Raw genomic sequence first — 26,531 nt, forward strand, 5'->3', positions numbered from 1 at the left:
TGTTTTCTCCCATGCCAAAAACTGTGATTCTCGTTGACATCAACAAAATTTCTCATTTATTTTATTGAAAAATACACACACAACCCTTTCAGAATAACAATACCAACCCTACCATTAACAACATGATTACTGAAAGAACATAAGATTTCTCTTTGTTTTGTTTTGTTTTGCTTCTACTTAGGGATAAACCCCACTGGGAATGTACAATCAAATTACCGTGTTTTAAACTAACTTAGAGAATGGACTTGAGGACACGAGGAGGGGGAAGGGTAAGCTGGGACGAAGTGAGAGAGTGGCATGGACTTATATACACTACCAAGTGTAAAATAGAGCTAGTGGGAAGCAGCCGCATAGCACAGGGAGATCAGCTTGGTGTTTTATGACCACCTAAAGGGGTGGGATAGGGATGGTGGGAGGGAGGGAGACGCAAGAGGGAAGAGATATGGGAACATATGTATATGTATAACTGATTCACTTTGTTATAAAGCAGAAACGAACACACCATTGTAAAGCAATTACACTCCAATAAAGATGTTAAAAACTTTTTTTAATAAAAAAAAATAAACTAACAAGATAATTCCTCTTTGTATGGCTATGCCACCAACTCATGTCACAGGCTCATTTTTTCATTTTGCTTTTAGTATTAGGATTGCTCTTTTTAGTTTAATTTTGTGCTATAATTATTTAAAATAATTAAGTGGTTTCTAAATCAATTGTATAAATTAAGATATATTTTCCCCTCAACCTTATTCTTGCACTCCCTCATAAATCTAAATTTTTGGTTTATCCTTCTAACTCATATGTCAGGATACACCAATGACTTAAGACCTTTTCTGAGATGAATGGTAGGATATTATACGCACATTTCTACGCCTTTTTGCATTGAGAAAAATACCTTGGAAATCATTTTCAAACAATCAGCAGAGGTTTTTTCTCATTCTTTTCTATAACTGCATTAGATACCATTGTGTGGATGTACTTCAGTTTATCAATTCCTCGAGGATGGACATTTGGATTGTTTCTAGTCTTGTGCTATTACAAATAGTGCTCTAATAAATAACACCATGAACGAATCTTTACTGTATTTTTGTCAGTATATCTTTGGGAGAAAGTCTTAGAACTGGAATTGCTGAGTTAACAGGTAGATGAGATTTGGAGAACTATGTCAAATTCCCCTCCCTAGTGTTTGTGCCATTTGTAACATTCTCACCAATAATATATCAGAACTTCTGTTCATCTAGAGCTTTGCCAAGAGAGTATGTTCTCAATTTTTTGGAATTTTGGTAATCTGATGGGTGGAAAATGGTATCTCAGTGTTGATTTATTTTGCATTTCACTTATGATGAAAACAAAGGTAAGAACCTTTATATTGATTAAAGGCTAATAACGTTTTTTCTATAAACTTCATATTTTTAGCTCATTTTTCTGAAGGAAACCTGATCTTTTCCATCTATAATATTTAGAAGCTCCTTAGATGTTAAAGATATCAAATCTTTGCCCATAGTTTACACATTGTTTTCAATTTTTCATTGTTTTTCTACTTTGTTAATGGTGAGTAGGTTTGGTACTTTTGTGAGGGTTTTGTTTCACTTTTTTGTTTGTGTTTTGTTTCAGTCCTTTAAAATATTTTTATTTATGTAATCAAATTTATCAATCTTCTCCTTTATTGCTTTTGCATTTTTGTCATAATTAGGAAGGTTTTCCATACTCCCAAGTTATAAAGCCATTAATCCATGTTTCCTTTTATTATTTGTATGATTTAATTTTTCACCACATTTAAATCTCTTATCCATTCAGCATTTATCTTGGTGTGAAGAATGGATTAAATTTTATTTTTTTACAGAAGACTATCTAATCCTCCTAACCACATAGCTTAAATACCTTGTCTTTTCCCCATTGACCTGAGATGCTGCCTTTATATACATATTAAATTTCCATATGCAATTTGGTCTATTTGAATTTTTCTATTTCTCTTTCAGTGTCAGTCTATTTCTTCACCAACACCAACTCTGTTTAATTATAGAGGCATTAAAATTTAAAAAAAATATTTAGTACAAGTACACCCCTTATTTCTATTCTCCATCAGAATTTTCCTGACTATTCTTGCTTATCTATTCTTTAAGTAAACATTATAATCAACATTTCTAGCTTCAGAAAAAAATTCTATTTTTATCAGAATTTCATTGAATGTGTTAATTTAGGGAGACTGACATCTTTAAGATGTTGAGTTTTCCTATCCATAAATATGGTACATATTTCCATTTGCTCAAGTCTACATTTAAGTCTTTCAAGGGCGTTTTAGAGCTTTCCTGATATAGATTTTGAAACTTTCTGGTCAAGTTTATACCTATATACTTTGTTTTCTCCTTTTGTTTTTTTGTGAATGTAAATGGGTATTTTTTCCTTTTACATCTTCTGTTTTTGTTTGTATATATGAAGGTCATTGATTTTTGTATGTTGATTTTTTTTCCCCAGCTTTACTGAGGAATAATTAAGAGGTAAAATTGTATATATTTAAAGTATATAACTTGATGACTTGATATACGTATAAACTGTGAAACGATTACTACAATCAAGTTAATTAATACAGCCATAACCTTTGGTATGATGAGAATGCTAAGATCTACTCTCTTAGCGAATTTCAAGTCTATAATATTAACTCTATTCACCATGTTGTACATAAGATCCCTAGAACTTATACACCTTATAAATGGAGGATGTACTCCCTAACCAACATCTGTCCATATCCCCCCACCCCCACAGAAACCACCATTCTACTTTCTGTTTCTACGAGTTTGACTTTTTTTTCAGATTCCACATATAAGTGAGATCATACAATAATTGTCTTTCTCTGTCTGACTTATTTCACATAGAATAATATCCTGCAGGCTCATCCATGTTGTCGCACAAATGGCAGGATTTCCTTTTTTATGACTGAATATTCCAGTACGAGTGTGTGTGTGTGGATCACATTTTCTTTTTCTACTTACCTGTCAGTGAACACTTAAGTAGTTTCCATATCTTGACTATTGTGAATAATGCTGCAATGAACGTAGGAGGGCAGACATCTCTTCAAGATACTCATTTCTTTTCCTTTAGCTATATAACCAGAAGTGGGATTTCTGGATCATATGTTAGTTCTATTTTTAATTTTTTGAGAAACTGCCATACTGTTTCGACAGAGGCTATATCATTTTACAGTCCCACCAACAGTGCACAAGGCTTCCCTTTTCTCCACTTCCTGAGGTGATAACTCATTGTGGATTTAATTGGCATTTGCCTGATGATCAGTGATGTTGAGCACCTTTTTATGTACCTGTTGACTGTCTGTATGTCTTCTTTGGAAAAAGAATGTTCATTAGGGTCTTTTGCCCACTTTTTAGTTGGACTATCTGGGTCTTTTTTTTGTTCTTGAGTTGTATGAGTTCTTCATATATTTTAGAAATTAACCCTTAATCAAATATATGGTTTGCAAATATTTTCTCCCATTTCATAGGTTGCCTCTTCACGCTATTGATTGTCTCCTTTGCTGTGCAGAAGTTTTTAGTTTGATATAGTCCCACTCATCTATTTTTGCTTTTGTTGCCTATGCTTTTGGTGTCATATTCAAAAACATCATGTAAAAGTATTTATATTCACAGATGGCATGAAGTTTAAAAAATAAAAAAAAATGTTTTTAAAGATTAGAGCTAATAATGAATTCATCAACGTTGCAGGATACAAAACCAATATAGAAAAATCAGTTATATTTCTATGCACTAACAATGAACAGTGCAAAAATAAAATTAAGAAACAATTTCATTTACAGTAGTATCCAAAAAATATACTTAGGAATAAACTTAACCATATAAGTGCCAGATTTGTACACTGAACACTAAAAAACATTGTTGACAGAAATCTTAAAAGACCTAAATAAATGGAAGAGCATCCTGTGTTCAAGGATTGGAAAACTTAATATTGTTAAGATGGCAGTATTCCCCAGAGTCATCTAAAGATTAAATGCAATCCCTGTCAAGATTCTAATGGCCTTTTGTGAAAAAATAGAAAAGCTGATCCTAAAATTTATACTGAAATACATGAGGCTCAGAATATCCAAGATAATCTTTATAAGAAAAAAAGTGTGGAGAGCTCACATTTCCCAATTTTAAAACTTACTACAAAGCTGCAATGTCAAAACAGTGTGGTTGACATAAGGATAGACATATAGATCAAAGGAATAGAATAGAGTCTAGTAGTAAACTGTACATCTATGGTCAATGGATTTTCTCAAATCAAATTAAAAAATTAATTCAAAATGGGTCAAAGATCTAAGTGTAATAGCTCAAACTATAAAGTGTTAAGAGAGAACATAGGTGTAAATCTTCATGATCTTGCATTAGGCAAAGATTTCTTAAATGACACCAAAAGAACAAGCAATAACAACAAAAATATAGATAAATTAGACTTCATCAAAATTAAAGCTTTTGTCCTTCAAAGGACACTATGAACTTGCTGTACACCTGAAACTAACACAATATTGTAAATCAACTATACTCCAATAAAAAATTTTTTTGGCTTCCCTGGTGGCGCGGTGGTTGGGAGTCCGCCTGCCGATGCAGGAGACGTGGGTTCGTGCCCCGGGCTGGGAGGATCCCACGTGCTGCAGAGCAGCTGGGCCCGTGAGCCATGGCCACTGAGCCTACGCATCCAGAGCCTGTGCTCTGCAATGGGAGAGGCCACAACAGTGAGAAGCCCGCATACCACAAATAATAATAATAATAATAATTTTTTTAAAAAGGACACTGAAAAAAAGTGAAAAGACTAAAAACAGAATGGAAAAAAATATTTACAAATCATATATCTGGTAATGGTGTAGTATCTATATTATTCAAAGAACTCTGTTACAACTCATCAATAAAAAAGACAATTTTAAAATGGGCAAAGGGGGACTTCCCTCGTGGCAAAGTGGTTAAGAATCCGCCTGCCAGTGCAGGGGACACAGATTCGAGCCCTGGTCAGGAAAGATCCCACATGCCGCAGGGCAAATAAGCCCATGCGCCACAGCTATGGAGCCTGAGCCCTAGAGCCCACGAGCCACAACTACTGAAGCCCACGTGCCTAGAGCCCATGCTCCACAACAAGAGAAGCCACCTCAATGAGAAGCCCGTGCACTGCAACAAACTAGAGACTGCTCACCGCAACTAGAGAAAACCCACGTGCAGCAACGAAGACCCAGTGCAGCCAAAAAATAATTACTTAATTTAAAAAATAAATAAATAAAATAAAATGGACAAAGGATTTGAGTAGACATTTCTCCAAAGAAGATATACCAATGGCCAATAAGCACATCAAAATGTTCTCAACATCATTAGTCATCAGGGAAATTCAAGTCTAAACCACAATGAGATTCCACTTCATACCCACCATGATGGCTATAATAATTATTATTTTTAAAAAATGATAACAAGTTTTGGTAAGAATGTAGAGGAATTGTAACACTCATAATATTGTTGGTGGGAATGTAAAAATGTAAGATGGTGCAACTGTTTTGGAAACAGTTTGGAATTTCCTCAAAAAGTTAAACATAGAGTTACCATATAACCCAACAATTCCACTGCTAGGTATATACTCAAGAGAAATGAAAACACATGTTCATACAAAAACTTGTACACAAATGTTCACAGTAACATTATTCATATTGGCCATAAAGAGGGAACACTCCAAGTGTCCAACAATTGATAATGGGTAAACAAAATGAGGTATGGCCATACAATATTATTCAGTCATATAAAAGGGAAATATTGATACATGCATGAACCTTGAAAACATTATGCTAAGTGAAAGAAACCAGATTCAAACGACCAAATATTATATGATTCCATTTATATGAAATGTCCAGAATAGACAAATCTATAGACACAAAAAATAGATTAATATCTGCCAGAGGCTGTGGGGATGGGGCGTAGAGAATGATAGCTAATGAGTACAGTGTGTCCTTTTGGGGTGATGAAAATGTTCTGGAAATAAATCATGGTGATAGTTACACAATCTTGTGAACATATTAAAAACTATTGAACTGTTCACTTTAAAACAGTGGGTTTAATAGTCAGTGAATTATGGGACTTCCCTGGTGGTGCAGTGGTTAAGAATCCACCTGCCAATGCAGGGGACACGGGTTCGAGCCCTGGTCCAGGAAGATCCCTCATACCGCGGAGCAGCTAAGCCCGTGAGCCACAGCTACTGAGCCTGCGCTCTAGAGCCTGAGAGCCACAGCTAGTGAAGCCCACAAGCCCACAAGCTCTGCAACAAGAGAAGCCACCGCAGTGAGAAGCCCGTGCACCGCAATGAAGAGTATCCCTGCTCGCTAGAACTAGAGAAAAGCTCTCGCGAAGCAACGAAGACCTAACACAGCCAAAAATTTAAAAATTTTTAAAAATAGTGAATTATATCTTAATAAAAATTTTATTTTTCTTTTTCAAAAGAGGAAGTCTTGCACCGACCAATGATGAAAATAAATTCAGGAGTGAAACTCAAACCTCTGTGTCTAGAGAACAGATAGGAATATTGATAAAATTCTGTTTGAGAAAGCATGTGTGGAAAAAGTGTCTCCCATATATCACTGCTGTCAGTATGAACTGTCATATTCATTTAAGTAAGCAACTTAGTAATTATAAATAAATACATAAATAAAGTACATAGCCTATGATCCAAATTTTTCATCTGTAAGAATCTAAAATCAAAGTGTGGCTGGAACAGTTAGCACTCAGTGAATGTTCTTTCTTATTATAAAGTGATAATCATAGGGAGAGGGAATATATTATGCAATAAATTCCTACAGCCAAATTCAGCTCCCACCTCTGCTTCTTTCTGGAAAAAAATAAGACAGTGTTCATATCATATATATGGTATGATAATGAAATTTCTGCTCTTTCAATCTTTGCAAGCTGCATAAAGTGGAAAGCAAAATTCTCTCCTAAAATAGGTCATTTCTAGAGATGCTGAGCATATACTAAAAGAAGAGATAAAGAGTCTCATGTAGAGTTCCAGCCTCTTGATAAAAGGGATACAGTGAGATAGGACTGGGGAAGAGGGCAGGGGCGTAGGAAACAGAGCTTGAGTCTCAGCCTAATCCCATGAGGCTGCAAAAAATGCCAAGAAATATTCCCAGTGACTAATGCCTGAAGCCTCATAAAAATCAGCAGTGACTATGCAGCAACTGACAAACTCAATCACTACTGACAGAAGTGCCTTAAAGAACCTATATCTGTTTTTCCTTTAATTCTTTCTCCAAATGGTGATTCCCTTTATATATGACATTATTGTCCGTAAACACTGCACTTTGTTCATCAAATAAAGAGTTCTAGCGATACAAAAAAAGCCCAAGGAGAGGAATATCATGTCAGTCTGTATTTTCCAATGCATCATACCCAGGCTTTCAGCCCATGAAGACATACCCTGAAGTCAACTTGCCCAAGTTGCAGGAGAAGGACCAAACAAAGAGAAATGGCTTCTGAAATCCACCCAGTAACCCAAAGTGTGATACAGGACAGGATGCTCTTTTCATTGACACTCCTCTGAAGCTGGTCCTCTGGAAGCAGGGAGTTATCTGTCAGCCCACCTGCCACTACCCCCCAGATCCCACCCTCCCTCCCGTCCTGTATGGTGAGACATGGTGGGGAGACAGGCATTGTGACATAAGCCAATGGCCTGGAACTGATCTATGTCAATGCCAGCTCATGAGCTTCCGAGCAGGGACACCTCCTGTGAAGGCCTCACAACAGCCAACCTCTTGAAACCTCCAAGCTGACTTCCTCATTCAGGGGAGGAGGGACCCCTCCATGGGAGAACTGACGGCAGGATCCTGGTAGAGGAGGCATCAAGAGCTCCAGGGAGCGGGTGGCGATCACATAGGCGCCATGGAGACTGCCATGTGTGTCTGTACATGGCAGAGGTGTTGTCCCCGCTTATGCTCCTGCCTGTGCTGCCAGTTCCTCTTCACCTCGGAGCGGAACTGCACCTGCTGCCCCTGCCCTTACAGAGATGGGCGCAGCTGCCAATGCTGCCACTGCGCCTGCTCCGAGAACCCCACCTGCCACTGGTGCTGCTGCTCCTGGGCCAGTGACCCCAGCTGCAAGTGCTGTTGCGCAGCGAGCAGCAACCTCAAGTGCCACTACTACGAGAGCCACTGCTGCCGTGACGTCACCATCACGTTCCACGGGGGCCGCCTCCAGAGCATCCGTACCTTGTAAGTACAGTGCACCCGACGCGGGCCACCGGGGCTCAGGAAACCTGGGGGGCCCCCTGCCAGCTCTGGGGACAGGGCAGGTCAGCGGCCCCGCCCCAAGTCCACCTCTTTATCTGAAAAAGGGAGGCCAGGAACTTGGGAGCAATTAACTCCAGTTACAATATGTCTTGGTGCGAATACATTACATAGTCATTGTATGGTGAGAGTTGGTAACTAGACTTCATGATGATCAGTTTGAAATGTATAGAGATAGCAACTCACCATGCTGTGTCACAGGAACTGACATAGTGTTGTAGGTCAATTACTCTTCAAAAACAAACAAACTCATAGGAAAAGATCAGATGTGTGATTACCAGAGGCAGGGGGTAGGGGTGGGGCATTGGATGAGGGCAGCCAAAAGGTACAGACTTCCAGCTATGATAGACAGGTTACTAGGGATGTAATGTACAACAGGATATATATAATGATTGCTGCTGTCAGTTATATATGAAACTTAAGAGAATAAGTCTTGAGTTCTTAGCCCAAGAAAAAATTTTTTTAATTTTTTATTTTTTTCTATTTCTTTAATTTTGTATCTGTGCAAGTTGACGGATGTTCATTAAATTTACTGTGATAATCACTGTGTGGTATTTGTAAGTCAAATCATTATGTTGTACACCTTAAACTTATACAGTGCTATATGTCAATTATATCTCAATAAAACTAGAAGAAAAAAAGAGCTAAAAAATACCATAGGGCTTCCCTGGTGGCGCAGTGGTTGAGAGTCCGCCTGCCGATGCAGGGGACATGGGTTCGTGCCTCGGTCGGGGAAGATCCCACATGCCGCGGAGCGGCTGGGCCCGTGAGCCATGGCCGCTGGGCCTGCGCGTCCGGAGCCTGTGCTCCGCAATGGGAGAGGCCACAACAGTGAGAGGCCCGCCAAAAAAAAAAAAAAAATACTATAAAGTCTGTTTTGCACTTAATGTAACAGTGAAAATATATAATCAATGGCGTTATTATTTTAAATATTTTTTTGCGTTTCAAAATGTAGCAATAAAATTTACCTCAACTGCAAAAAAAAAAACCCAAAAAACTACACTTTGTAGCAATTAAGTGTACGTGTCCTAAAGAGTCACTAATCAGTATAGACCTGAGTTCCAAATCCAAGCTCCCCCACCTGTGTGAGTGAGTGCTGAGCTCTCCTGAACCCCACCACTCTCACCTCTACAAAATACTAATAGCTAATACTTAGTGCGTAAGCAACTTGCCGGGAACCACGTGCGTGACCCCAGGTAACCCCTACCTCATGCCCATCATACCAGTGAAGAAACTGAGCATTTGAGAGGTTGACTGGCCCAAGATCACACAACTAGTAAGATGCAGTCAGAATTTGAACCCAGAGTCTGTGTGCTTAAATTAAAATGCTGTCCTGCAAAATGGAGAGTATGGTACCTGCAATGATTCAGGGGGTTAATATTGCTTTGAAATCTGTTCTGTGATATAAAAGTATAAATTGCCCTTCCTCCTCTGAACCCTTGATAACTGCAACACTCATTGGAAAAGCAGTAACTTCCACAGGCCGCTTTCAACCCCTATGGCCTGTGTAAGTACCCCAGGTGGCCATGAACTCCTGCCAGGCTTCTCTTTGCTCCTACCCAGAAGTCACGGCACTGAGGGTCTCAATTTCTCACTTAGGGCATTAACCCTCTGTGTCAGGCACTGCATAGCCTCTTCCTGCCCTGACCAAGGTGGTCTCTTCATGTCACACATGAGGGGCGTCTGGAGTAGCAGAGGCAGACTTCTTAGAGGGGAAAGACCAAAACTCAGCACTCTAAGATGACAGCACTTGGAGAGGCGGAAAGATGAGAGGCAGGTTGGAAGCCTTTCAAGGCTGGAAAAACAATTCTGTGAGCAAACGCTCAGTGAATTCAGGGGAAGAATATGATCTCTCTCACAGTTCAGCACTTTGTAGCTGGTTAATAAAAATTACTCTCAGCTCATGGACCTCGCGTGGTGTTGGCACGAACAGAGAATCCAGGGGTTCTGGATGCAAGTGCAAAAGTTCTAAGGTGCAGAAAGTAACTCTCACACCCCTCTCTCCTCTCAACTGCCCCATTTTCTGCACATCAGCAATGAAGAGTCACCAAGCCCATTTCAACAGGGGAAGGATGACACCGGTGCTTTGGAGATGCTTAGACCAGTAGCCCCCAAACCTTGTTTTGCATTAGAATCACCTGAGGATCTTTAAAAATTACTGATGCCTGGCCCCCACCCCCAGACATTCTGATTTCATTGGCTTCAGGTATGTCCTGGGCATCAGAATTTTTTAAAAAACTCTCCTGCCCCCAGGGGACGCTAAAGTGCAGAATGGCCTGGAGGGAACAAGAAGGGAAGCCAGGAGCCTTGCCAGGTGATATATGGGAACCCAAGTACAAGGGGAACGGGCCTAAATCTGGGAGCAGGCTGCCACTGTACAGAGGGGCAGAGACCAGTTATCTCAACAAAAAGACAAGGCTGCTGGGCTTGGTGATGGTTTTGGCATGGAATCAGGACCACTGAATGCCCAAGTCCAAGCCTGAGGCTTTCTGGTGATGGTCAGAGATGCTATTGCAATTGTCAGGGGGTTGGTGCTGGGTACGCTGAGGCTTATCTTCCACCTGGCCTCTCTCCTGGCGTCTGGACCACCGCCTCCCCTGTTCCTCATCACTGCTTCCTTCTCAGCATCTTCCTCATCCTCTTTGCCTTACTCATCTCTTTTTCTCACTTCCTTTTTCACCTTCACCCCAACTCCCTGGGCCATTAACACCCGTCTCTTCTCCCTGTTCTCTCTTTCCCCAGCACCCTCCTCTCTCCCTCCTTCTTTCTGATTTCTCGTGCTGTCTCCCTTTATATTACACACTGAGCCTCATAGCCCCACCTTATGAAACTAGAGAAATCCACCCAGCTATCCTGTATACATCTGCCCTCCTCCTCCAGATGACCCCTCCAAAGCTGGAGCAGGAGAAAGCAGAGAGGCTGGGAAAGCAGAGAAGGAACAAAGCTGAGAACATGGAGTCTGGCAGGCTTGGATACCAGCACCCAAATCTCTAAGGGATGAGCTTTCCAGGTGCCCGAGTCTCCATAACCGGCACTGTCCCCATGGTGCCACTCCCTTCCAACATGTTTGAGTATCACCCTTGACTGCCTGGGCTCTGAGACCTGGGTCCCTGGCCAAGGGAATGGGGAAGGATCCAGGGGCACACAGGGACTGCAAGAAGGCAAAAGAGAACACAGGCACAATGTCAAATGCAACCCCTAGACATCACTAATACAAACAGAGGAGAAGGGATAGGAATAGTCACAAAATCAGTATGTTTTTTTTTAACATCTTTATTGGAGTATAATTGCTTTACAATGGTGTGTTAGTTTCTGCTGTAAAACAAAGTGAATCAGTTATAGGTATACATATGTTCCCATATCTCTTCCCTCTTGCGTCTCCCTCCCACCCTCCCTATCCCACCCCTCTAGGTGGTCACAAAGCACCGAGCTGATCTCCCTGTGCTATGCGGCTGCTTCCCACTAGCTATCTATTTTACGTTTGGTAGTGTATATATGTCCATGCCACTCTCTCACTTCGTCCCAGCTTACCCTTCCCCATCCCCATATCCTCAAGTCCATTCTCTACATCTGTGTCTTTATTCCTGTCCTGCCCCTAGGTTCTTCAGAACCCCCTTTTTTTTTTAGATTCCATACATGTGTTTTAGCATATGGTATTTGTTTTCCTCTTTCTGACTTACTTCACTCTGTATGACACACTCTAGGTCCAAATAAGTATGTTTTATACCTCCATCCCTATGGCTACTTCATTTATTTTCATAAACTGCTTTTGCCCTGATTGTAGCTTCTTAGAACATACTCTTGAAATTTTACAAGTATGCACTTACTTCATCCATAGTTCTTACAATATATGAAATCAGCCTCAGATATTAGACAAAGATTCAACACACACGCACACACCGTACAAGCACATACTTTTCATAGACTTGACCACTGTCTTCTCCTGCTGTGGACATGAGCTGGCTAGGAACAGAGAGGAGTCATTATAGTGGCCCTTTATTGAATGCTTACTATGTCCAGGCAGTTAAGCACTTATTATGGATTATCTCATGGAGACTTTAAAATCCTCATGAAGGAAGTAGTATTGTGAGCTTTGATTTACTGAGGAGAGAGAGGTGAAGAAACTTATCTCAAAAGTGCAACTCTAAAGCAGCGCATTTCACCCTGTGCAACCTGCCCCTAGCACCTAGCCCCTTAAGTCCTAGTTGAGGTCTGGTGATCAGAACACACGGGTTCTGGGCTTGGCTAGGGAACTAACCTTTTGGTGTCCTGGGAAGAACACTTTGCCCATCTTCTTCTATGTTCCATCTCACACAATAATAATGTCAGTGCCCAGAGGAGACTGGATTTACTGGCCCAGTGCAACAACTGAGTGATACACCACGAGCAAGTGTCAGGTGTCTCCGTAAGAAGGCATCACTAAGTTAGGTGAGGACACAGGGGTAAATCTCCTATTAGGTATCTTAATAAATCTTGCCTAGAAGGTGGGAAGAACAGAGTTGAGCCTGATGCTGCAACTGGTGAAAAAGCAGCAGTCACTGTCCTTAACCAGGACAGGGGATGTTTGATCATTTTTGTGGTTTGGACAATGTTCTTGCTTTTGTCTGAGTTCAAACATGAAGAAGTGGTCTTGTTTCTGTTTTGCTCCATCACCGTCCCAGAATGGCCTTGTCTGCTGTGGGTGGTCTGTGATATTATCCAGGGCCAACAGAACCCCAAGACCCAGCTGACAGTGCCGGCCCCTCTGGACTGTTTTTCTCTTGCTCAAAAAATAACAAGCAGTTGTATCGCACTTACTGTGTTCCAGGGACCGCTCTAAGGCCATGCAGGTATTCAATTCAATTTTAATTTTCTCAAGAAACTCTATCAGGTGAGTACTAATTTTATAAGGAGGAGAGAGGCAGAGAGAGGTTAATTAACTTACCTGGCGTCGCCCAGCTAAAGGATGGTGAAGGGGGGTTTAGAACCCAGGCACCATCCCCCCGATCCCCACCCCCACCCCCGCACAGCCATGCCCCTCCCCATCACACCACAAAGCGGCTCAGTGACACCCCGGTTCCTTCCGAGGTGGAGAAACGGAGCTCTCCTCCTGAGGTCCCGTGTTTGCTTCCCCTTGCAGCTCCAAGACGGCCCTGCGCATCGGCAGCAGCGACATGCGGCTGCATAAGGTGAAGATGATGCCCGCGAACAGCAACCTGGTCAGCCACCTGCTGTGCCCCATCTGCAGCCGGCTGCGCCTGCACTCCTTCATGCTACCCTGCCACCACAGCCTGTGCGAGAAGTGCCTGCGGCAGCTGCAGAAGCACGCCGAGGTCACCGAGAACTTCTTCATTCTCATCTGCCCCGTGTGCAACCGCTCGCACTGCCTTCCCTACAGCCACAGGATGCAGCTGCCCGAGAACTACCTGCGCGGACGCCTCACCAAGCGCTACATGCAGCAGCATGGCTACCTCAGGTGGCGCTTCGACCGCTCCAGCGGGCCTATCGTCTGCCAGGTCTGCCGCAGCCAGCGCATCGCCTACAAGCGCTGCATCACCTGCCGCCTCAACCTGTGCAACGAGTGCCTCAAGACCTTCCACTTGGACGTGACCATGCAGGACCACGTGTTCGTGGACACCAGCGCCGAGGACCAGGACGAGAAGATCTGCATCCAGCACCCGTCCAGCCACATCACTGAGTACTGCCGGAACGACGACCAGCTGCTCTGCAGCTTCTGCAAGACTGCCTTACACAGTGACCACGACACCATCAGCCTCATCGACGCCTGCTCCGAGAGGGCTGCCGCGCTCTTCAGCGCCATGGCCAGGTTCAAAGCAGGTACTGGTCCCCTCTTCTCCCTCCACCACTTCTAGCTCTGGAACTGATAGGGAAGGTGATTTGGGAGGATCTGTTTAGAGAGAGCCTTACCCCCACCTGGTGGGGCAGTCCAAGCCCTGGGAGACACGGAGCCAGGCTGCAAGTCAGTGGCCTGGAATCCACATCTGGCAACTACCGCCAGCCACGTAACCTCCCTGTGCCTTGGTTTTCTCATCTATAAAATGGGAATAATGGTGTTACCCAATGCAAGTTCGTGCGCCCGGCACACAGTGAGGCCAAACAAACTGACAATAGGTTGGAGTGTGGAGCAGAGAAAGATTTATTGCAGGGTCAGGCAAGGAGACAGGTGGCTCCTGTCCCCCAAAACCCCAAGCTCTGGGAGGGGTTTCAGCAAAGCACTTTTAAAAGCAAGGTGAGGGAGGGGTCAGGTTGGTTGCTGCCAGCTTCTTGGTGTCTGTATCCTTTGCTCTTGCAGCTGTCCACGTAGGTCAGGTCACCATGTTCCTGGAAACCTCCAACAAGACGAATGTTATTCTCTGTTCTGCAACTTTTTATCTCTATGTGAATGGACTTTTAACGATGAGAGCCTTGAGAACAGGCCATCCTGTATATTTCAGCCTATAGGCAACATTCTTTTACAAAAGGTACAGAGCCTGCAGGACTAACCACATGTTAACAAAGCACAAAGGTTAAAGCAAAAGGAACAGATCTAATACGATGTCAGATTTGTCCTTCCCTGAACAAAGTTCTTTCCTCATTGGGTGGTTGAGAGGATTAAATGAGATACTCTAACGGAAGCATGCAAAGAACCATCTAGCACATAATAAGTACATAAAGCTTCTATAATCTTGGTTATAATTTTCATGACCTTGGGCCTCATTTCCTCCTTTGGAGAACAAAGAGCTTGATCCTGTAGTATCCTGAAGTTCTGTGAGCCTTTCTAAGGTGTTTTGTCCCTAAAGATGGATTTCTCCAGTATCTTCCCAATTTAAAGGGGAAAAGAATTAAGTCGATGCTGAGAGTTACCTCAGTTTTAAATTTCCCCTGAAGTGGCAAGCAGCACAGTAAAGGAACTGATAGCAAATACATAATAAAGGGAAAACCCAGAAAGAGCCAGTAATGTTCTAGTCAACAGCTCGCTTTTCCTCTGCATGCCTGCTCATGGTTATTTTATGTTGGCTACATATAATATAGTTATAGTTTCTCTAAGGGAAACTGACTCAGGTTTTCGTGATGGAACCCAGTACAGTGATATTTTACAGGGTTCAGCAAAGAGCCCAATAATTTCTGGGTGTATATCCACCAGGTAAAACATGAGGATCTCTGGGATCCTTTTAGGCTCTTTGCCCCTGGGAATAGCTTCCTTGAACAGAGGCCTCCTTTACCGGGGCCTTTTAGAAGACTTATGTCTAATCCTCTCCATAATCCTACAGTACAGGCACTAAAACTTCCCCCCCAGGATAGACAACTGGGATTCCAAGAAGGAACTGGCACAAGTCCCCTAGTAAATGGCAGAGCCAGTCTCTCTGACTCCAAAGCCCATGTTAATTCCACAACATTCATTTGACAACCTGTTCTGCTAAACAGTGACCAGAATCTAAAGATAAAGAGATTGAAAAACAGTGGGAACCACCACCACACCTGTGGTCTGTTTCCCTACGTGGTGGCCTAGAGTCAAATGACCAGCATGCTCCAGATCAACCCAGCCTCTCCCCTGTCAGAAATTTCAGTGTCTAGACAAACAGGTCTGAACAGATTGACAAGGGGGCAGCTTTCCGCTGAGCTGCACAGGAAGGTCCCATTGGACATAGAAGTGGGTCAGAGACAGACTTTGCTAATATGTCCCCCAGGACCTCTCACCAGCATGAATATTTCAGGAATACCTTGATTTCTCAATTGCTCCATGCCTAGAAACATTGTTTGTCAGTTGACACTTATTCAATTTGGGAACATCACCAGGGAAGCCCCTATATTAAAGAAAGCCTACAGGAGCCGCGTTGCCAGGCCAATGAAGCCCCCATTGGTTCCTAGAGGGTTTTCTTAAGGTGGGACCCATGGCCTGAGCTTGGTTGGATTCTTTTTTAAGTAGCCCAGGTGATTCTGTTGTCACATAGGACTGAGAAGGGCAACTGGAGCAATTAAGAACATAGGCTCTGGAGTTAGACAAATAGAATTAGGGACAGGCCCTGGGTCCTTCTAGTTACTTGCTGTGTGACACTGGGCAGTCATTTAACCTCTCTGAGCCTTAGTGTCCTCATCTATAAATGGAAACAACATCTTCCTCTTCTGAAGTTATATGTAATGTATGATAATATATAGATATGATCCATATGTGTGATACATGATAATGTATGGATTGGATCTATATAAACTTTAATAAGTAGTAGCTAGTTTTAAATATAGTGCCTGAAAGAGACCTTGCTTTGACTTTGTTCTAAGACCAGCTCTTGCAAAGCTGCCTTATTTGTAAGGGGCATCTGGGGGGGACTAGTGCTCCTGGTCTCCTCTCTGTTTTCTCTTCTGCTGGTGCTCCCTTTTCCCCCTCATCTAAGACATTTTTATCCTACCTCTCCAGACTCAGCTCTAAGGAGCCTAACTAATCCCTAATAAAGCAAGGAATTTCCTATTCAGATTTCTTTTAACAGTGAGTAACTATTGAAGAGTCTAAGGAATTAATGTATAACATGGAATTTCAGGGGCCCTAAGTCACAGCAGGGCTTGCACGTGGAGAGGGCAGGGAGCATTTCTCAGCACCGCTGCAATCACATTCTGATAGTCTCCTGTTCAGCCCCCATCTGTATGGCCTCCCCATCCCTTCTGGGCCAGTGTGAGGGAGGAGGTGAGCAGAGGAAATGGGGGCTTCAGAAAGCAGGCCAGAGAGCAACACTGCTGATGTTCACCCCAAAGATGTTAGAAAACAGGACAGAATGGCTTTCACTCAACAAACACCATTCTAGCATCTCTACACATCCTAGTCACGGTGGTAACTGAGACAGCTGTGGTCCTGTTCTCACGCTCTGCCAAAACCCAAGGGCTTCTCCTACTCTAATGCACGTCTCTGTGCCACCACCCACAGAGATCCAACTTACTGTGGACCCAGGGCTATGTTAGGAAACACGACTTGGTCACCCCCACTGCTGAGTAAAATTTGGAGAGGATTATAGCCCATCAAATCACTGCAGAGTCAGCCTTTCATGGGGAGGACCATAACCCTAGAATAGGCCACAGAAGGTTGACATGTCTTGAAATCACTGCCTAATGCCTAAGACCCTATAAATGGCAACTGTGAAGTTGCCATTTATAGCAACTACAGAGGTAGTTGCTATAAATGGCAAAGACAGAGGTGGGCCACATGCTCATCCTGCCCCAGCATCCTCCACAATGCAGTATCGTTGGGTTTATGCGTGCCTGGAACATCAGTGGCCTCTCACACTCATATCTGTATCCCTAGCGCCTAGAAAAGCATGTGACATGGAACAGGTGTCACATGTTTGTTGAATGACTGAGTGAACTTAAAATCCAAATGCCATGTGAGAGGTGGCAGGATAAACTCGGTTTTCCTTGAAGTGTAACAGCAGATGCTTTCTGGAAAGTAAGTGGGGAGTAAGCAAGAGAGGGAGCCCAGCTGAACCCAAGAGAGTCAAAGTCCCCAGCAGAGAAAAAGAACATGTCAAAGAGCAGCCACAGTGAAGGGGAACTCTGCTGATCTGCCACCATTGTCTAGGGCTGGATTTTGGTGAACAAGACAAGGCAGTATTTAGTAGTCATCAGAAATTTAGTTCTTTCTCCCACCCCTGCAAAAGCTTAAGCTTTCACAGAGGGAAAATCCATCACTTTGTGACATCATCTCTTCTCAAGTCCAACTTGCTGACAAGTGAAGTCTGGTGAAAACTAATATCAAAGGTGACCTTGAACTCCCAACTTTAGACCCAAGGCTGCAGGGATTACTAGATAGAAGTATGCCAGGGAAGTGTGGCTGTCATACCCAAGGAAAGTATTACACAAGAAAGAGAGGGGTGTATGGAGAGATGCCACATTCATTTTATAAACCTATGCTAGCATCTTTCAGCCCAGCAACAAGTGGTTTCCCTCCCTTTCCACCCACATCTTTGGAGGCCAAGTTAGTTTGCTCCAGTTTGCCACTGGCTTTGACATCTGGGGAAATGAAAAATTTAACTGAAGTAACTCACTTGGTTGTTTTGCAGTCCGATATGAAATTGATAATGACCTCATGGAATTCAACATTTTAAAAAACAGATTTAAGGCTGACAAGGAGGTAAAGCGAAAAGAGATCAGAAATGGATTCCTCAAGCTGCGCAACATTCTCCAGGAGAAAGAGAAAACCATCATGGAGCAGATAGAGAATCTGGAATTGTCCAGGCAGAAGGAGATTGAAAAATATGTGTACGTCACCACCATGAAAGTGAATGAAATGGATGGCCTGATCGCCTACTCCAAAGAAGCACTGAAGGAGACAGGCCAAGTGGTGTTCTTGCAGTCGGCCAAGGTTCTGGTGGACCAGATCGAGGACGGCATCCAGAGCACCTACAGGCCAGACCCACAGCTCCGGCTACATTCCTTGAACTGCATGCCCTTGGACTTTGCTGAGCTCTCCAATGCCATCTACGAACTCTTCCCCACGGGACCCAAGAAGGTGTGTTCCTCAGAGGACTCCCTGCCATCACTCTATCCCCTGCACTCAGAAATGATGGTTGCCAAGAGGGTCACTTTCAGCACCCACAGCTTCGGCAACCAGCAGATATACCAGCGAAGCTCCTCCTTATTGTCCTTTAATGCCCCCAGCTGTGAGAAGACCAAGATGGGTCCGGAGACCAATGGGCGAGCCCATTCAGCTGCACCTGCCAAGCCCACAGATGGCCTCTACACTTACTGTAGTGCAGGGGTAGAAAACCAGCCTGTGCAGTACAGCAGCAGCTTCCACAACTGGTCCTCATTCAATGATAGCTCCCTGAAGACTCCAGGCCCAATTGTTATCTACCAGACTGTGGTGTATCCAACAGCTGTCAAGGTAAGAAAGGCTCTGGGCCCTGTAGGGAAGATAGGAGGGTGTGGGCTATGGAATGGAGCGGGGTAGTCACGAAAGGTTGCACTTACTTGTTTGACCTCTAGGGTCCGGTCACTCAAATCTGTTCCTCTAGACTCTTTGTGGTCAGTCCATTCAAAAGGGATAAGTTCCCGAAATCTTAAGTAGCCCAAGATTGTTTTAAACCAAACAATGTATTTAACTCATAGCCAGAAGTACATCTGAAAGCCCCAACTCCACTTCAAAGGCAGCTTCTCTACTGAAAGAGAACACAATTTGGGAAACAAAGTAATTTGAAGAGACTTCTTGGAGAGGGTAATATTTCCCAGAGGAAAACCTGTAGCAGTAGAGGGAGCACAGAAATTGGAATTAGAGAAGCAGGCTCTGTTGTCTATCAGCTGTGATTCCTCTAAAGTGCTACTTCTTCGAAAGAAAATATCCAGACTCTTCATGATTTGGAAAGATTAGAAGGATAATCCCCAATGGAATTCCAATTCTTATCTCCCGAGATTCAGCTTTTTGGGGAAAGGGGGGTGGCATTGGAGGTGTGTGGATGTCTCACAGACCTCTACAGCTGCCATCACCCAGCTTCAGGGGACATGACTCTTCTTTGACTTTCTAGGCCTAACATGAACAAATGGCGCATCTCTTAACATTCCTTTCAAATCCAGCTGAACCTAAATTGAATTGTTTATAGAATGTTTTATTAAAGTCCAGGGAGGAAAAAAGATATTCTATCAGAGCATATCTTGCCTCCTCTTGGGGTCCTACAGGGATATCTCCCAAGCCAACCCACTGCCTGCTTCCATGTGGCAGAGCCCATCTTTTGTCTCCATGATCCAAGAACACTCACAAAGACTTTTAGCATCCTTGAATCCTAAACTAGTGGTTCTCAAATATTAATATGCACCTGAGGATCTTGTTAAAATGCAGATTCTGCTTCAGTGGGTCTCAGTGGGGCCTGAGATTCTACGCTTCTAACAAACTTCCAGACGTTGGCATTGCTGCCGGTCTGCAGACCACAATTTAGTATCAAGGGCCTAAAAACAAGAAAATGAAAGCCAGACACTGACCAAGCCTTAATTTTCTATTTTCCTGAGACATTATAATCTATGTTTTGGCATTTATAATTGACCCCAAGAATGACCTTATGTTGCAAGGTAGAACATATAGAACATATCCTCCCATAGGCTGTCAGGCACAGCAAAAGGATCTCTGCCCTTCACATAGCAGATGCCCGCACCGGAGCAGCTGAACCTACATTTCCAAGTGATCTTAGATCAGCAAAACCTGCAGTGTATGTGATATTATATCAGGGATGGCATTAGGTCTCATCTCATACAACTCAGACCACTTGGAAGGTGGGCAGGATCTTGCTCTGCAGGGGAAGGACTGGTGATACCTGCTCTGTACTTGGGCTTGGAGAACAGTCACCCTATGCCACCTATAAATGGTCCCTTGATGAGCTCAAGAAAGGACCCTACACAGAAAAAATCCAGTCAAGTTATTGACTCTCAAGATAGGACACCTAAACCTACTGCCAAACAGTGGTATTTGATGTAAAAATATCATTGATCCTTATTTCAGGATCATGGGATGTAATTCACACAGGAATCATGGTGCTCAGTAATGCAGGAGACGAAATCTGTATTGGCATCTCTCTCAAGTGATGGTTGACTAACAGTGCTCTTTTGGCATGGGAAATAGTCTTTAAGTCAGCCTTATACTTGTCACTCTGTACCTTAAAAATCCTAAAGAGTTTTTTCATAAAAACTCAACTTTATTTCTAGAACTTGTTCCCAAGGAAGTGATTAAAAATTCAATGAAGATTCATGCCCCAAAGTGTTCAATGCATCATTATTTATTAGAGTGTAAAATTAGAAACAACCTAAATGTACAGCTATAGAAGGAGTAAATCACTTATAGGGCAGTTATTAAAATGGTGCTTTGCTGAATTTTTAATGATATAGGGACATATATAAAATGTAATAAGTGAAAGAAAGCAGGAATCAGAGCAATATAATCCAAATTATATATATTTGTGTGCTTGTGTATATTCCAAAATTGGAAAGAAATATAATGAATTATTAACTGAATTGTGGGATTAAAAGAGATGTTTATTTTCTTTCTTTCCTTATCATTTTTCTATATTTTCCAGGTATGTATTTTAAATGAGTATGTTTTGATAATCAGAAAAGATAAGTTAATTTTTATTAACAAGTCATGTAAATGTACAGTTTTAAAAGTGTAAATTCATTTAAAAATTATAAATTAATTATACAAATCCATACAAATTTTAAAATTTATATACTTATGAGTAATTATAAATTAACTTTATACACAATAACATTTAAATTGATTAAAATTTAAATAAAGCATGCAATATCTGTTTAAAAATGCAATTATTATAAAATATTTATATGCCAGGCACGATCTGCTAATTGACACTTGTTAATATACCTCTTCCCAAGAGTTGACATTTTATGCTTTGAGTGTGAACATATATTCTCCATGACTTGGATAAGTCACTTCACCTCTTTGGGACTCTACTTCCTAGTGTATGAAATAGAGAGTTGAAATAGATACACTGTTCAACTTTAGTAGTCTGTGGTTCCATTGGAATTGCTGAATGTAAGCCTTCTGAGCCTCCACTGTAAAATGGGATAATGAAATCTCCCTCCTAGGGAACTGTGAGCACTAAATGAGGCAGGCAATGTCTGACACAGAATCTGATGCATAATATGTGTTCAATAAATGGTAGCCACTTTGGTTAGTGGTGTCAGGAGGACAAGTTCACCTCCACATTGACAGGAACAGAAACCAGAAGAGCATTCTTCTGTTCTTGAAACGCATTGCAAGCCTCATGTCAGGATTCATCACGAAGCCTTTCAGGACTGTTGCACAAGGTCTAATTCAAAGTCTTCAGCAGCAGCTAGAGAGGATGAGTCCGCTTAAACTCACTCCAGAGAGTCCACGACACAGATCTTCATGGGAAAGAAAGCTGAATGGCGTGTGCCAGTACCCCACTGACATGTTCATTTCTTCCCAGATTTACTGGACATGCCCAACAGAAGATGTGGACTCTTTTGAGATGGAATTCTACCAACTCATTAATTCCCCTCCGAACAATGTGCAGACAGAGCTCTGTGGACAAATTCGGGATATAATGCAGCAGTACCTGGAGCTGCACTACCTGACCCCCAACACCGAGTATCTGTTTAAAGTGAGAGCCATCAACGATAACGGTCCTGGGCAGTGGAGTGACATCTGCAAGGTACCATGCACTTTATTTCTCAGATAGATAGTCTTCATCCACTCTGGATGCAGCTCTGTTAGGATCGATTGTGAGGTCATGGAACCCACCACAGGACCTCCCTCTCTGCTCCCAGGAAACTCATTAACTCAAGGGCACAGAGAGGGCCCCTGGCCTCAACCAACGTTGCAAATGAGAATCGTCAGTTCGTTTTGATTCAGAAAACATGTGTGCCAGGTATTGTGTTAGTGTGTAGAGTGCCGAGGAAAATAAGATGTAATTCTTGCCTTCAAGGAGCTCAGGGTCTAGCAAACAAATAATTGTGGTGTGAGAAGGACAAAAAAAAGAGTTAAGTATTAGTGTCAGTGGTGAATCAAAGCAAGGAGAGGGTATCAGGTTTAAGCAATATAAAGTAAACATAATTAATATAAATTTAATTATAAATTTAAGTTTATAATTATACACATGCAGGGAATAAATTTTGATTGTTAGTATGTCTCATGCAGTATTTAGGATATACGTATAATACTAAAAAAATTTATTTGTTGTTTATCTGTAAGTTAAGGAAGAGCCAGTCAGTAAGCCAGGATGGACTCCAAATAAAGGAAGGGACAAGATTATCCCTATCTTTTTTGTGAGGCAAGGTTGATTCTGTTTTATATCCCCAGGGGAAATACATTCATGGGTATAATTTTATTGATATTCAAAGGAGAAAGGGAAGAAAAATATCAAGACTGCCTAGAGCTATCTTACTGTACAGCCATGATGGTGTTCTTAGGAATCAGAGTAGATTAAGTCTTAATCAGAGATTCTTTAGAAGTAAAGAGAATAAATCCATTCATTTCGGCTATTGAAAAGCCGAGAGAGAAGGGAGTCTCATGAGACCACTTCCAGCCAGGACATACATCTGATACCCAAAAAAACTGGAAAGTCATCAGTTTCTCTCAATCAATATCTCTCTCTCTACTTCCTCCCTCTGTCTCTCCCACACCCCCTCCTTCCATCTCTGCTTCTCTCTAAAGCTGCACCATTTTCAGCTAGCCCATTGTTTCTCCTCCCCTAAATTCAGCTTGCATGTGGTTTTGGAGGTTCCTGGCCCATGCTCTGTGCGGCCAACACAATCTGACTAGCTTCACGCCCTTGGGCTCTGGTCACATGTTTGCAGAAGAGAATCTGATTGGTTGCTACCTCTGGTGATAACGGGAAGCAGGAGGTAGGGTGGGGCAGGATTATGCTCTTGGTCATTATACCAGAAGCAAGTCTCCTGGAGGGGGGCAGAGGGGGCTCTCTACTCCATCCCCACACTCTGCTTCTGGAGCCCGGCACCCATGTGCATCCCCTCCCCCTCCACGGAGGTCAGACACTCACACGGGAAGGACGTGGGATGAGAAAGTTGCCTGGCTGCTCCTCCTGTTAGACCCCAGCCAGGTACCCTGTCCGTCAGTTGCCCCATAGACCAATTCTTGTTGATACTCTTCTCTCCAGAGCACGGAACACCCACAGTTGCTACCATGTTTGACAGCAGGTCCTTTTGACTATGGATTTTTCCTTCAATCTAATTCCATCTGCCTTCCCATTTTTAAAAAATTCCTCATGAAGGGCGCACTCAGTGCTGTTACCATTTTTTTTTTTACATGTATCTTAAGTCATTTTTAGATGCTAGGAACAAGGACGGGGGTGGAGAGACTTTCTCAGGTAGATATTTTGTCATCCCTCATAAACTCTGAACCCCTTGAAAACAAAATTCGCATCTAATTCATCTCTCCTTCTGCCACAATGTTTTACCAGCACTGTGCACATAGCTTAATGGTTCTTAATGGTTATTGAATTAATACATGAGTGAAAATGTGACTAAACAAATGAATCTATGAACGAACGTCTAAATAAATAAAATGAATAATTACAAAGTACCATAAGATGCCTGAGAGCTGTTAAGTGCTTTTTACCATCAATCAAGAAATAACAATCTCCCTGAAATTGTGTTTATGTGATGAACTTGTGCTCCCTATAAGGGAAGGAAACTCATTCCAGTTTCTTTGCTTTTTAACACAATTTCTTAATGAGCGGAGCACTAACTAATGAGGTTTTCTGGAAGCTTCATTTTCATCAGACTCACAGAGCTGCAATATAGCTTTTTCCTTCAGAAGAAATTCCTCCTCCCTCTTTGTGATTATATTAGCATTCCACGGGAAGCTTGGCTTTCCTTCCCATTTGTCATGATTTGCATAAGTAAAGGCTTCAATAGCAAATGAAAAGAAGATGGTGTGTTTGAATGACATTTATAAAGCTTCATAAAAGGAATGACTTTAGCTCCTTCCTATGAAACTGAAATATTTTTCCTTCAGCATCAGTTCTAAGCAGGTATTCCTGAAAGGTTTCATTTAAAATGCTGTAACAAGGCAGCAGAATCATTTCTTATCCAAAATGCAATATTTCCACCATACATCCTTTTGTAAAGGAAGTGAAATAACACCTTTTATATTTGATTTTCATAGTCTGTGGCTTGATTTTTTTAAGGGATTTTATATGTAGTCTAATAGACAAAGCATGAAAATTAACTTTAATGCTTTTTAAAGGTCTCATTTATTGAAGGCTGACTCTGTGTCAGACACTGTATATTCATTATCACTGATCATCCCAACCGCTCGGAAGGCAGGGAGTTATTGCCTCCATTTTAGAGATGAGGAAACCGAGGCTCAGAGAGGAAAAGAGTCTGGCCTTGTGTAACTCGAAGGAGTTGAGTGGGAGCCTAGGTCTCATCCAAGGCAGGAGCTCTTCGTCCCCTGTACCATAATCAGATAATCAGATGTAGCAAAGTCTAGGCAGAGTGGGCTCAGCCTTAGGGACCTGGCACCACACTCTGGGAGAGTGTTGTCAGAGCAACAGCCATGAGAGCGGCACTTTTATTTTTCTTGCGAGGCAAGATCATGCATTGGGAAGATCTCTGGACTTGGGCGGGTGTACCTGGGTCCAAGCCCCCAGTCTGCTAGGCGGCAAGCTCAGTGAGGACAGGCATCGCGCTGGCCTTCCTCACCTCTCTTGGCTCCCAGTCCCCAGCTGAGAGCTTCTAACGCTCCAGCGCCTTGTTGATATTTTCTGAAGGAATGGAGATGTGTTTTTAGGCAAATCACATACCCTGTGACCTCAGTTCCTCCTCCTGCTTTTCATCTAAACCTCAGATCTAACCCCTGTACCTGATGACCACGGTCCCCATTTTTGAAAACAGCCTCCTCACTTTGATGTCCCCCTCTGACTGCAAATCTCTGCTAACTTCCAGGAAGTCTTCCTATGAAATATCTAACTTTCCACATGCGCACTGGTCTCCTGTTGCTGCTGTAACAAACTAGTAGCTTACAATACAATTTTACCTATTAACTTACAATTCCGGAGATCAGAAATCTAAGGTGTGAGCAGGGCTGTGTGCTTTCCGGAGGCTCTAGGGGAAAGTTCATTTCCTTGCCTTTTCCGGCTTCATGCAGCTGCCCACATTCCTTGGCTTATGGCCTCTTCTTCCATATCCAAAGCCAATAATGTTAGGCTGAGTCCTTCTCACACCATCATCTCTCTGGTTCAATTCTACCTCCTCTTCAACTTTGAAGGACTCTTGGGATCATATTGGATCCACCTGATGATTCAGGATAATCTCCCTATCTTCAAGCCAGCTGACTAGCAACCTTCATCCCCCTTTGCCATGTAACATAAAATGTTCACCGGTCCCTGGGATTAGGACATGGACTTGGGGGGCCATTATTCTGCCTACCACAATCTGATGTAAACCAGATGTCCCAGGTTACATCAGACTTGGCGGTAAATATTCAGGCCCCAGAATAGTCACAAACTAGTACTGTTCCGGGTCTTTCCCTATAGCTCTTCAGGAAAGGCACCCACCCTTCCCCCCACCCATCCTCTCAAATTCCTTCTCAGTCTATACTGGGTCCCACCCCCCCAACAGTGCCTCACTTGTGCTCAGGAAGTGGTCCTGCCCGATAAACTGAGCATCTGCAGTACCACTTCCTACCTGCTCAGGCTGCACTCAGGCTGGAACTCCAGCCACAGAGCAGGGCTGCTTGGCTTTCCTGGGCGTCTTACCCTGGTTTCATGAAATCCCCCTCTGGTTT

At 42.7% G+C, this 26,531-nt stretch overlaps 1 protein-coding gene across 1 annotated transcript in view; it reads left to right on the forward strand.

The window, feature by feature from the left end:
• Positions 1–7,895: 7,895 nt before the first annotated feature.
• Positions 7,896–26,531, forward strand: part of TRIM42 (tripartite motif containing 42) — a gene marked incomplete at both ends in the record, with an annotated part of 29,657 nt that continues 11,021 nt past the window's right edge. The window contains 4 exons of the mRNA XM_082625087.1: positions 7,896–8,224; positions 13,419–14,116; positions 18,322–19,145; positions 22,210–22,434. Coding sequence (XP_082481213.1) covers positions 7,896–8,224; positions 13,419–14,116; positions 18,322–19,145; positions 22,210–22,434 — 2,076 coding nt within the window. The remainder of the gene's footprint in view (positions 8,225–13,418; positions 14,117–18,321; positions 19,146–22,209; positions 22,435–26,531) is intronic.

Source organism: Mesoplodon mirus (genome assembly GCF_964341445.2).
Source record: "Mesoplodon mirus genome assembly, chromosome: 6".
NCBI classification, from domain to species: Eukaryota; Metazoa; Chordata; class Mammalia; order Artiodactyla; family Ziphiidae; genus Mesoplodon; species Mesoplodon mirus.